This window comes from Tupaia chinensis, unplaced genomic scaffold (assembly GCF_000334495.1).
Source record: "Tupaia chinensis unplaced genomic scaffold, TupChi_1.0 Scaffold000573_1, whole genome shotgun sequence".
Classification (NCBI taxonomy): Eukaryota; Metazoa; Chordata; class Mammalia; order Scandentia; family Tupaiidae; genus Tupaia; species Tupaia belangeri.
Genome location: NW_006160087.1, coordinates 2,692,890 through 2,706,196, shown reverse-complemented (window position 1 = coordinate 2,706,196; position 13,307 = coordinate 2,692,890). Strand labels below are relative to the sequence as shown.

Sequence of the window (13,307 nt, the reverse complement as noted above, 5' to 3'; positions counted from 1 at the left end):
ATGATTATACACTGGAGAGTCCAGCGACATAGCCATTATGCCATCTGCTGGTTCTGGGATTTTTTGTTTAATAATGATTTATTTAATTAATTAATTATATTTTGTTGTTATTATTATTATTTTAAAAATTTGACCAGAGAGGGACCGGGGTGATTTCTCGCTTTCTGTCTCTCTGTCTCTGTCTTTCTGGTGAGCACACGTGCCTTATAGCAAAAACCTCTCCAAGAAAAAGCAAAAAAAATTTGAACAGAGAGAGACAGAGAGAAAGAGGAAATGCAAGAAAGCAAGCCGCCAGGTCCGGGATTTGAACATGGTCTGGCCATGTGGGAATCCAGTGCCTTTAACCACCATTCCATCCATTGGCCCCAAGACACTTTTTTAAAAAATATTTATTTAATTGTATTTATTATTATTTTTTCGAGAGGTTTTGTTATAGGACGCATGCTCCTGTCAGAGAGACAGAAAGTGAGAAATCACCCCCCGGGGGATCGCCGCGATCCCTTCTCCATTCTCCTCTTGGGATCTTGGGCACGCACATACACATTCCCGGCGTGAGTTTAAGCCATTGGGTCAGGGACTCGAACTACGTGAGAGTCCTATGACTTAGCCATTACGTCATGTGCTGGTCCCCAATAATGCAATTTTTAAAATATGCCAAGTGCACCGGTCATAATAACATAGACTGTTCATTTACATCACCCATCTGGCCTTCATAGGCCCCTGATCTGCGACCCCCATTCTGCATGCTACGAAGGCTGCCAAGCCCCAACTGCATCTGTCTCCCTCCTCTTTGGACCCTGTGTGCAGCCACAGTGTGGGTGAACTTTGTGTTCTTACCCTTCCCATTTTACAAAGAGGGAAATGGAGGCCCAGAAAGGTTAAGAAACCTACTCCGGTCTACCTGGGGAGCCCCAACACAGAACCGGAGATAGGACGTGATCCTTGGCCCTTTTACAATCGAGCTTCCTTGTCTTGGCTTTCCTGTTCCTTTATGGTGGGTAGGCCAAGGCAGGTCCCCATGAGAAACTCAGGTCCCCAGACACGCGTTTTTTGTAAAGAGAGGTTTTTGTTATAGAGCTTGCCAGAGAGACAGAGACGGAAAGCGAGAAATCATGCCCCGCAGGATGGTCATGCTACAATTGCTTCGCCTCCATTTTCCTCTTGGGACCTTGGGCACACACGCAGACGTGCCCGGGAGTGAGTTTTAAGTCACTAGGTTTGGGACTGTAACTGCGGTCAACTACATGGGAGTCCAGCATCGTAACCATTATGCCATCTGTTGTCCCCACACACACACACATTTTTTTTTTTTACTTTATTTATTATTGTTATTTCAGTTTAATCAAAGAGAGAGACGGAAAGTGAGAAAGTGAACCACCAGCTCCGGGACTTGAATTGTGGTCGGCCATGTGGGAGTCCAGTGCCTTTAACCACTATGCCACCCGTTGGCCCCAACCCAGTGTACTTTAAAGAGGCATAGAAATGAATCTTATTGACCATAGGTCAATACAGAGCCCTATTGACTGTAGCTGCTAGCTATAATACATGCAAAATATTTGGCATATAGTAAGTAGTTGCTAAATATGAATATTACTGTAGGATTTTTTTTTTCTAAAGAATTTTTTTTTTATCTTTTGGAGAGGTTTTTGCTATAGGGCGCATGTGCTTGCCAGACAGAGAGAGAGAGAGAGAGACAGAGAGACAGAAGGCGAGAAATCACCCCCCAGGGGGAATGGTCACGCCGCAATCCCTTCTCCTCCATTCTCCTCTCGGGATCTTGGGCACGCACGCACACGCGCCCGGCGTGAGTTTAAGCCACCAGGTCTGGGACTGGAACCGCGGTCGACTACGTGGGAGTCCAGCAACATAACCATTACGCTAACTGCTGGTTCCCGAGTGCAATGATCTTCAAGGCAAGGGTGAGGGACAATTTTATCCCCCTCTAGCCATCCCCCTCCCACGTGGCAATGTCTGGAGACAGTTTTGGTTCTCACAGTGGGGGTGGCACTGGCACCTAGTGGGTGGAGGCCAGGGGTGCCGCCAAGCCCTGTCTGTGCACTGGACCACGGCCCCAGCACAAGGCAGTATTTAGGTTGGGAAGCCCTGCTCGCCTTTAAGAGGACAGTGGGTGTCCTCCTGTCTAGATTCAGGCATCCTTGGTGACCGAGAGGGAGGCAGGCTCTACAGTCAGAAAGGTGGGTCCCGGGGACCAGCAGTTAGCTCTAATGGCCATGTTGCTGGACTCCCACGTATTTGACCACAGTTCACGTCCTAGACCTGGTGGCTTAAAACTCACACCGGGCGCGTGTGCGTGTGTGCCCAAGATCCCGAGAGGAGAATGGAGGAGAAGGGATTACGGCGTGGCCATCCCCCCTGAGGGGTGATTTCTCACTTTGTGTCTCTCTGTCTGTCTGGCGAGCCCGCACGCCCTATAGCAAAAACCTGGAAAAAAAAAAAAAAAAAAAGGCGCTCCCCCTCTGCGCTGCTTGCGCCGGCAGGCGGCTAAGTCTGTACAATCCAGTAGGGCTGGCCTGGTGGTTAAGGCGCTGGATTCCCACATGGCTGCCTACAGGTCGAGACCTGGACCCGGTGGCTTGCTTTCTCACTTTCTGTCTCTCTCTGTTCAAATTAAAATAGTAATAATGACAATGAATAGAATAAATTTGTCAAGGTCTGCCTCCTTTACCCTGTGCGTGCACAAGGGAGTAACAACCCTGCGCCAGGCCCAGCCTGCAGTGTTCCCGGTAGAAGCTGCGGCCCCGTGGGAGCCAGGTCCGCCCTGACCCAGGGGGCTGCTCGGGTAGGGGCTCGGCAGGCGGATGGCAGCGGTAGGCCCTGTCTGTGTAGGTTCGGGCACAGGGCTCGCCTCACTGGAGAGAGAGAAGGCAAGCAAAGCCGCCCACAGGGTGGCCTCCGGCGAGCCCGTCTCATTTTCCTCCCGGGACCCAGGACCCTAGCGCAAGCACAGCGCCCGGGTGTTTTTCCATCCGCCGGGTCCCGACTCACGCAGTCGGCCATGTGGGATCCGCCGCCTTAACCACACCTCCCAGGGGCCTGGCCCTCTCTAACACAGCGCGGCCGCCCGGCTTGGTCAGGTACTTTCTGGGCCTTTGGACTCCGGACTCCGTTCCGGCCCCGGTTCTGCCGATCACCGGGCGACCCCGCGCGAGGCACTTCCCCACAGGCCTCCTCCATTCGGCGGGTCAGAGAGTGGCCGGGCGCTCCGGGCACGCCCCGACCCGCAGGGCGGCGGGTTGGGAGCCCCTCCGCCCCGGGCCGGTGGTTCGGTCCCCGGGCGCGCCCTGAGGGGTGGGCGGGGCGCGCTGAAGACCCGCCCCCTCCCCGGGTCGGACGCTGAGCGGAGCCGCGGGCCGAGGCCGGACGGACCGACTGACGGGAGCCACCGGAGGCGAGCAAGATGGCGCAGACTCAGGGCACCAGGAGGAAAGTCTGTTACTACTACGACGGTGAGCGTCGGCCTGGGGCCGCGGGCCGGGAGGGGCCTCCAGGCGGAGGAGGTCCGGCAGGGGTGGCTGGGGAGAGGAGGTGGAGGCTGAGCGGGAGGCTGGGGGAGAGGAAGTGGAGGCTGAGCGACGAAGAGTTTGAGGGTAAAGAAGGTGGGCTGAGGGGAAAGGAGATGGAGGCTGAGTCGGGAGACTGCGAGAAAGGTAGAGGCTAGCAGGGAGGTTGGTGGGTGGGAAAGGAGGTTGAGGCTGAGCAAGGGAGGCTGAGAGGGAAGGAGGTGGAGGCTGAGTCGGGAGACTGAGAGAAAGGTAGAAACTGAGTAGGGAGGATGGTGAGAAAGGAGGTGGAGGCTGAGCAAAGAGGCTGAGGGGAAAGGAGGTGGAGGCTGAAAGGAGGCTGGGGAAAGGTGGAGGCTGAGCAGGGACACTGTTGGAAAAGGAACTAGAGGCTGAGCAGGGCAGGTGGTGGGAAAGGAGGTGGAGGCTGAGTGGGGAGGCTGGAGAAAGGAGGTAGAGGCTGAGCTGAGACCTGGTTGTAAGGAGGGGAGATGGTGAAGTTCGCTGTGAGTTTAGGATCTCCCAGGGGAGGGGACAGGAGTCCGAGGCAGAATCTGCCGGAGACTGGGGCGAGGACACGTCTTCCGGCTGAGAATAGAGAGGTCTTGCACCATCCTGCCCCTTCCTGTCTTTTTCGGCGGCAGACCTGCAGGACCGTCCGCTCTCCCTCCCCTTTCTGGGGCCCGAGTTGCTGCTGGGAAATGGGGCCCCTGGGCTTGGAGGGGGGCAGTGCTGGGCCGGAGGACAGCCCCGAGAGTGACGGAGGGGAGGAGTGGCAGCCAGGTTCAGACCTGGAGCAGGAGTTGGGGCAGGCGCAGGAGACGAAGTGGCAGCGAGTTCTGGCGAGAGGCCAGGACCTTTGTGTGGCCCCAGGTCTTTTACAGCAGGGCCAAGGCTAGAAGTCAGGGAGCAGGGTCAGGATGCAGGGATGAGGCTGGAGAGGTGGGAGGCACTGGGCCGCAGGAGGAAGCTGCACTTTATTCTGAGGACACTGACTCACCCAAGTTTCTGCAGGTTAGTGACGTCACCAGGTCCGTGCCTTAGAAGGATCACTCGGACAGAACTGAATCTGGTGTAGGGACAGGCGAGGCGGGATCCAGCTTTCTGGTGCGTGTTTGGAGGTAGCCGGGGCAGCTGATGGCTTTGAGACTGTTTTGTAGAAATAGCTGCCCAGATGTGGGGGCCTTCAGGTCTGCAGCTTAGAAGACAGGGAGAAGCTGGTAATTTTAGTTACAGAAGAGGGTGTGATCCCCGGGAAGTTGTAGACGGTGAAAAGAGGAGTTCTCCGAGATGTGCTGTTACCGCAGTGGGCCAGCCGTAAGGACGCCCCAACCGAGCAGCCACCTCGTCTACCTGAGGCCCGCTCTCTAGATCTGAGCGGAACTAAAATTCTGCGAGGTAGGAAGGCCTCACGTGCGTGTCCATGAAGGTGACTGTGGATAACTGAGGACATGCTGATAGGTGGGGGATAGGGTGTGTGCGAAAGGCGAATCATTTCTGAGTAACGGTGAAAAGCTGGTTTTTTGTTTGTTTTTTTTTTAAATTTTTAAAATTTACTTTGGAGCAGGACCAGCAGTTGGCATAATGGCTATGTTGCCTCTGGACCCCCACGTAGTCGACTGCAATTCAAGTCCCAGACCCGGTGGTTTAAACTCATGCCGGGCATGTGTGCATGCATGCCCAAGATTCCGAGAAGGGATTGTGGCGTGGCCATCTCCCCAGGGTGGGGGGAGTGATTTGCTTTCTGTCTCTGTCTTTCTGGCAAGCACATGTGTCCTATATAAAAAAAACCTCTCCTTCCCCAAAAATAAATTTTATTTTGGGGGTAGGCAGGTGTCCTGGTGGTTAGGGTGCTAGACTCCCACATGGCCAACCACAGTTCAAATCCCAGACCTGGCAGCTTGCTTTCTCACTTTCCCTCTCTCTCTCTCTTTCTCTCTCTCACTCACTTTCACTCTCACTCTCTCTCACTCTCACGCTCACTCTGTCCCTCCCAGGTCAAATTAAAATAAAATAAATGAATAAAGTTAAACAACTCTTTAAAAATAAAATACAATTAATTTACCTTTATTTATTTATTTAAATTTGACCAGAGAGGGACAGAGCAAGAGAGAGAGAGAAAGAGGGAAATGAGACAGCAAGCTGCCAGGTCTGGGACTTGAACTACAGTTGGCCATGTGGTAGTCTAGTACCCTTAACTAGCATGCCACCTGCTGGCCCCCTTTGTGTGGCCCCAGGTCTTTTACAGCAGGGCCAAGGCTAGAAGTCAGGGAGCAGGGTCAGGATGCAGGGATGAGGCTGGAGAGGTGGGAGGCACTGGGCCGCAGGAGGAAGCTGCACTTTATTCTGAGGACACTGACTCACCCAAGTTTCTGCAGGTTAGTGACGTCACCAGGTCCGTGCCTTAGAAGGATCACTCGGACAGAACTGAATCTGGTGTAGGGACAGGCGAGGCGGGATCCAGCTTTCTGGTGCGTGTTTGGAGGTAGCCGGGGCAGCTGATGGCTTTGAGACTGTTTTGTAGAAATAGCTGCCCAGATGTGGGGGCCTTCAGGTCTGCAGCTTAGAAGACAGGGAGAAGCTGGTAATTTTAGTTACAGAAGAGGGTGTGATCCCCGGGAAGTTGTAGACGGTGAAAAGAGGAGTTCTCCGAGATGTGCTGTTACCGCAGTGGGCCAGCCGTAAGGACGCCCCAACCGAGCAGCCACCTCGTCTACCTGAGGCCCGCTCTCTAGATCTGAGCGGAACTAAAATTCTGCGAGGTAGGAAGGCCTCACGTGCGTGTCCATGAAGGTGACTGTGGATAACTGAGGACATGCTGATAGGTGGGGGATAGGGTGTGTGCGAAAGGCGAATCATTTCTGAGTAACGGTGAAAAGCTGGTTTTTTGTTTGTTTTTTTTTTAAATTTTTAAAATTTACTTTGGAGCAGGACCAGCAGTTGGCATAATGGCTATGTTGCCTCTGGACCCCCACGTAGTCGACTGCAATTCAAGTCCCAGACCCGGTGGTTTAAACTCATGCCGGGCATGTGTGCATGCATGCCCAAGATTCCGAGAAGGGATTGTGGCGTGGCCATCTCCCCAGGGTGGGGGGAGTGATTTGCTTTCTGTCTCTGTCTTTCTGGCAAGCACATGTGTCCTATATAAAAAAAACCTCTCCTTCCCCAAAAATAAATTTTATTTTGGGGGTAGGCAGGTGTCCTGGTGGTTAGGGTGCTAGACTCCCACATGGCCAACCACAGTTCAAATCCCAGACCTGGCAGCTTGCTTTCTCACTTTCCCTCTCTCTCTCTCTTTCTCTCTCTCACTCACTTTCACTCTCACTCTCTCTCACTCTCACGCTCACTCTGTCCCTCCCAGGTCAAATTAAAATAAAATAAATGAATAAAGTTAAACAACTCTTTAAAAATAAAATACAATTAATTTACCTTTATTTATTTATTTAAATTTGACCAGAGAGGGACAGAGCAAGAGAGAGAGAGAAAGAGGGAAATGAGACAGCAAGCTGCCAGGTCTGGGACTTGAACTACAGTTGGCCATGTGGTAGTCTAGTACCCTTAACTAGCATGCCACCTGCTGGCCCCAAAATATTTTTTTTGTTTTTCTAAGAGAGTTTTTTGACATGGGACATGTGAGCTCACTGGAAAAAACAGAAAGAAAGTGAGAAGTCACCTCCCGGGGGGGATGGCCATGCCGCAATCCCTTCTCCATTTTCGTCTTGGGATTTTGGGCACACACATACATGCACCTGGTGTGAGGTTCAAGCCACTGAGTCCAGGACTTGAGCCACAGTCGACCGTGTGGGAATCCGGCGCCGTAACTGCTATATCACCTGCTGGGCCCTTTTTTCTTTGCTTTAGGGTGTGTGCACTTGCTGGAGAGAGAGAGAGAGACAGTGAAGGGGAAAGTGAGAGCTCATCCCCTGGGGGAGGCCACACCACAGTCCCTTCTCCTGGGATGTTGGGTGCACGCCCGTGTACCTTGCGTGATTCTCTTTCTCCCACCCCCTTTTTTTCAGAAACTTTTATTTTTTTGGAGAGGTTTTTGCTACAGGGCACATGCACTCGCCAGAAAGACAGAGACAGACAGAAAGTGAGGAATCACCTCCCAGGGGAATGGCCATGCTGCAATCCCTTCTCCTCCGTTCTCCTCTCGGGATCTTGGACACACACGCACGTGGCGCCTGGTGTGAGTTTTAAGTTGCCAGATCCGGGACTTGAACTGTGGTTGACTATGTGGGTGAGTCCAGCGACACAGCCACTACGCCCTATGTTAGTTCCTACTGTGTGTGATTTGTTTTCGTTCTTTTCTTTTTCTTTTTTTTGAGGGAAATTTTTGCTATAGAGATAGATAGAGACAGAGAGTCAGAAAGTGAGAAGTCACCCCCCGGGGGCATGGCCACGTAGCAGTCCCTTCCCCTCGGGATTCTTGGCTCGCACACACCCGCGCCCAGCATGTTTTAAGCTGCCTGGGACTTGAGCCCGCAGTCGGCCATGTGGGAGTCCAGCACCTTAACCACTATGCCACCTGCAGGTCCAAGGTTTTACCACTGACCTTTGTAACTGTGAAGGTTTCTTTTTCTTTTCTTTTAACTTTATTTATTTTAGTTTGACCAGAGAGGGACAGAATGTGAAGGGTGGGGGAGAAAGTGAGAACCAAGCCACCAGGCCCAGGACTTGAGCCGTGGTCAGCCATGTGGGAGTCCAGCGCTCTTCATCACCACACCTGCCAGCCCGTAACTGTGAAGATTTTTACACCTGACCTGAAAGCAGAATTTATTAGGGGAAAATACAGCAGCAACAACAACAAGCAAGATGAGCCGCCAGGTGGCTTAGTTGTGAAGGCGCTGGACTCTCGCATGGGCAGTTGCGGTTCGAGTCCTGGACCTGGTGGCTTGAAAACCACTCTGGGCACATGCCGGGTCAGGGACTCGAATGGTGCTCAGCCAGGTGGGATTCAGCCACCTCAGCCTCCATGCCACAGCTGGTCACGGGTGCCTTTAAAAGGTCCTGCCTGATGTCTCCTCTTCATCGTCCGCTCGCGCGCCCTTTCTGTACCCAGCGCTTTGTACCTCGCTTCTCTCGCTACTCCCTCTGTGCTTTATTCATTTATTTATTTCAAATAATTATTTTATTTTACTTTATTTAATTTTTTTGATCAGAGAGGGACAGAGAGAGAGAGAGAGCAAAAGTGAGAAAATAAGCTGCCAGGTCTGGGACTTGAACCACAGTCGGCCACGTGGGAGTCCAGCACCTCTAACCACCATGCCACCTGCTAGACCCTGTTATTATTATTTTATTTTTTAAAAAAAACTTCTATTCATTTATTCATTTTATTTTAATTTGACCATAGAGAAACAGAGAGAGAGAGAGAGAGAGAGAGAAAGCAAGCCACCATGTCCAGGACTCGAACCGTGGTTGGCCGTGTGGGAGTGTTCAGCACCTTAACCACCACGCCACCTGCTGGCCCCATTATTTTTTTATTTTGACCAGAGAGAAGGGGAAAGAGAAAGCAAGCCTCATTGGTCTGGGACTCAAACCATAGTCGGCCATGTGGGAGTCCAGCACTTAACCACCATGCCACCTGCTGCCCCCTCCTTCTCTGTTTTTCTTTTTCCTCTTTTTATTTTAAGTTTTTTTAGTTTATGCTATAGGGTGTGTGTGTGCACACACGTGCACGTGCAACCGGAGAATGGAAGGGAAGGGATTATGGCATGGGGTGATTTCTCCCTTCTCTCTCTCCCTTCCTCTTTGTCTGTCTCTGGTGAGTGCACACGGTCTGTAGCAGATTTTTTAAAAAAGGGCCTGTCTGAGTTAGGGAGCGAGGGTTGTCGATAGGCTGCCAGGGCCGAGAGCTGAGCACAGTCCGGTTCTTCAGAAGGAGCCGGGGGGCGGAGGGTTGGAGGTACAACAAAGGGGCAGCAGCGATGGGGGTCCTGAGCCGAGACCGGAGCCCACCCCGGACACTCGCCCCCAGGAAGCTCCCTTGTGAAGAGGGGAGGTGGGAGGGAATGTTCAGATGGAACTGGGCTTGAAGGGGAGAGACGAGAAGGAAGTCAGGAACTCTCGAGACGAGGTAGGACAGGGACCTTTTCCTGCCAGCTGGGGAGGGCCGTTGGTAGAGTGGATTTCTTGCTTTCTTTTTTAATGCCAGACCTACCTAAATATGCATCCCTAAGCAATATAGTTTAACTTGCCAAACTTGATAGAAATAAGATTATATAATGTGCGTCATTTTATGGGAGTTGATTCATTCCTGTTAAATGCGGTACGGAATTTCATAGTAGAACATAACACAGTTATCCATTCCGCTGTCGGTGGGCATTTGAGGGTTTTGTTTTGTTTTTCCAGTTTTATTGCCAGAGAGAGACAGAGCGATGAGGGGGAGTGCGCCCTGTTGGGTGCGTGCGCCCTGTTGGGTGCGGTCCTGCCGCAGCCCTTCCTCGTGTCCCGGTCCTGGCGGGGTTAGGCACGAGTGCGTACGAGTGCGTACGGGTACCTGGTAGGTCTGTCAAGCCCTCAGGGCTGGGATTTGAACTGCAGCCGGCCAGGTGGGATCTGGCTCCCTGAGCCGCTAGGCTGTGGGGCCAGCCCACGTGGAGGTTTTGACGATTGATAAAGCTTTTTCTTTTTCCCAGAGGGTGAGAGAAAGAGGGCGAGAAAGCACCGCCAGAGGGGCCTGGCCACAGCACAGTCCCCTCCAGTGCCCTGCCCCATCGGACTGGGCGTCCTGGCGGCCGTCGCAGGCTGCCGGGCTGACTCGAGCCGGGGTGCTGTGTGGCATCTGCTCTCTCTGTGTGGTGCTCTGGGGTCTGGTTGGCGTGGGAACGTTGGAAAGGACATGTGGATAACTGTCGTGTGGTCTGGCCCCGTGGCCTGGTGGTTAAGGCAGCAGGGTCCATGTGACCAGCTGCGTGGTTCGGGTGCAGACCTGGTAGCTGGAGAAGGCCGTGGCCTGCGAATGTGTCCCAGCTCCTGGAAGAGACGAAGGACGGGATTGCAGTTGACATTCCCCCAGGGAGCGCCTGCTCCTCTGTCTCTGTCCTGTGCACGTCCTCGAGGCAGAAAATAAAAAAGGGACAAATACGGGGTCATGGAAACGTCATGATGCATGTTTGCACAGAAAAACAGGACAGGGGCCGGCAAGTGGCATGGTGGTTAGGGGCGCTGGACTCCTACATGGCTGACCGCAGCTCGAATTCCGGCCCTGGCAGCTTGCTTTCTCTCTCTCTCTCTCTCTCTGTCTCTCCCTCTGTCTCTCTGTGGTCAAATTAAAATTAAGTAAATAAATCAAGTTAAATAGAAAATCATTAAAAAAAAGAAAAACAGGGGCCGGCAGGTGGCATGGTGGTTAAAGGCGCTGGATTCCCACATGGCCGACTGTGGTTCAAGTCCTGGACCTGGTGGCTCTCTCTCTCTCTCTCTCTCTCTCTCTCTGTCCCTCTCTGGTCAAATTGAAATGAATAAATGAATAAATAATAAATAAAATTTAAAAATAAAAAGAAAAACATAGGACAATATCACAACTTTTGCGACTACCAGTAGTCCTTGTGAAAGAAGGCGGAGACTGGCAGGGGAAAAGGGGGGTGTGCCAGGCAGCCGAGAGCCCATCGGAGCTGGGCCACGATTGTGTAGCTGTGCCATTTTGCACAACTTTACCATCTTGACAGTTTCGGCTTAACAGAAGGCAAGGCAGGCCTTGGTCTCTGGAGAGGGAGTAGAATGAGAAACTTGAGTTTTGCAGTGAAGTCAGTGGTTCAGTTCTGCCACTTAAAACCTAGCCGGTATTGGGCAAGCCGGTTACCTCTCAGGTCGGCCTCCTGTTAAACCGAAACGATAACGTTCCCTTCAGGAGGGAGGGATGGGAAGCTCCTAAAGAGGGTAGATTAAACTAGATTACTTCTCTCTCTTTCAAAAATTAAACTAAGTTGAAATTTTATGATTTTTTAATTTGACCAGAGACAGACAGAGAATAAGAAAGCAAGCCCCTGGGTCTGGGACTCAAACTGGTCAGCCCCGTGGAACTCTGGGCTGCCTGCTGGCCCCAGTAGGTCCTTTCTCTTAGAGGCTCAGCAGCCGCTAAGGGAAGGGTACCGCCTCGGGCTAGTCCTTCACCTTCTAGATAAGGTATCTCCTTCCCCCAGTCTGAGCCTTGGGTAGAGCCGGCTTGATAGGCAGAGGAGCACCGAGTGCCTTTTCGTCCCTGAGAAGTGCCAGGCAGTCCTGAAAGCTCTACCTCATGCCGGTCGGCCTCTAGGAGAGAGCCTTGGCTGTGTAGGTCACTTGATTAGGGGACTTTTTTCCCCATTTGCTGTGGAGTGTGTGCTTGCATGAGAGGGAGAGGGAGTGAGAGGCACCCTTCCCTGGGGGGCGGTGAGCTGCCCTGCAATCCCTTCTCTTCTCTCCTCTCCAGGTTTTGGGATGCCTGGCGTGTTTTCCAAGCAGCCGGGTCTGCGACTTGAACCACACAGTTGGCCGTGTGGGATCTAGCGCCCTAACCATCATACTACCTAGCTGGCCAGGACGTTGTTTAAGAGACTCGTTACTAGGACCAGCAGGTGGCATGGCGGTTAAGATGCTGGACCCTACATGGCTGACTGCGCAGTTCGAGTCACGGACCTGAAGCCTGCAGAGTGTGTGTGTGTGTGTGTGAGAGTGTGAGTGAGTGTGAGAGTGTGTGTGAGTGAGTGTGAGTGTGTGTGTGTGTGTGAGTGTGTGTCTGAAATCCCGAGAGGAGGGGGGAGGATTGCAGTGTGGCCGTGCCCTTGGGAATGTCTCGCTCTGTCTTACTTTTCTCCTTCTCTCTCTCTCTCTCCTGTAAGCACATGAGCCAATGGCAAAAACCTTAAACAGAGAAGAAAAATAAAGAAACGTGTTACCAAGTCCACTTACCAGAGCCCTCAGTAGCGCAGACAGTGCACGCGGACGCAGGTCCGAGGAAGCCCGGAACAGCCCGTGGCAGGCTGGGCTTGCAGCCGGAGGAGCTGACGCCCAGATCGTGTGAGCTGAGGCAGGCCCTGCGCTTCTCTGCATCTCAGCGCCACGTAGTCTGTCGAGGCTGTGTAACATACAAGGCGTGTTAGTCCTTGCCTGCAAAGCTACTCAGTCTCGTAATTTTTTTGTTTTTTATTTATTTAGGTATTCACTTTCTTTTCTTTTTTTTTAATATGATACATATTTGTATCGATTGATATTATCTCAAGACTTTTTTAATATAATTATTTATTTAAGTTTATTTTATTTATTCCTTCATTTATATTTAATTTGATCAGAGAGAGACAGAGAGAGAGAAAGTGAGAAAGCAAGCCGCCAGGTCCAGGACTTGAACCGTGGTCAGCCATGTGGGAGTGTCCAGCACCTTAACCACCACGCCACCTGCTGGTCCCTTTTTTTTTTTTTTTTTTTATTATCATCATAATCTTCTTTCTATTACACTAGATTACATATAACTTTACATTGACTTCCATTGCTTTTTCAAAATGGGATGCCATGCATGTCAGTCAATACAGAGATATCAATCTCCCCGCTTTATCATTCAATATCTTTTCCATGCTTTTCCCAATAATTGTTATTATTATTTTTTTTAAACAATCAATCACTATTTCTCATTTTTGCTTATTAAAAAGACTTCACCCATCATGAAATACTTCCCATACCGGTTCAGTTGAGAATACTATACATGTCATCATCAACAGGTAATAAACCATATCTATTTCTCATTAACATCCTGCCTCTCTATTGATTCACTGCTGTCTTTATCCTCTTCTCTCTCCTTTTTTTTTTTTT

The 13,307-nt window shown here is 51.6% G+C and overlaps 1 protein-coding gene across 2 annotated transcripts in view; it reads left to right on the top strand.

The window, feature by feature from the left end:
• Positions 1 to 3,319: 3,319 nt before the first annotated feature.
• HDAC1 (histone deacetylase 1) overlaps positions 3,320 to 13,307 on the top strand; it is a 91,777-nt gene continuing 81,789 nt past the window's right edge. For both annotated transcript variants that reach the window (XM_014591432.2, XM_006158111.3), the window contains exon 1: positions 3,320 to 3,467. In XM_014591432.2, coding sequence (XP_014446918.1) covers positions 3,419 to 3,467 — 49 coding nt within the window. In that variant the 5' untranslated portion in view covers positions 3,320 to 3,418. The remainder of the gene's footprint in view (positions 3,468 to 13,307) is intronic.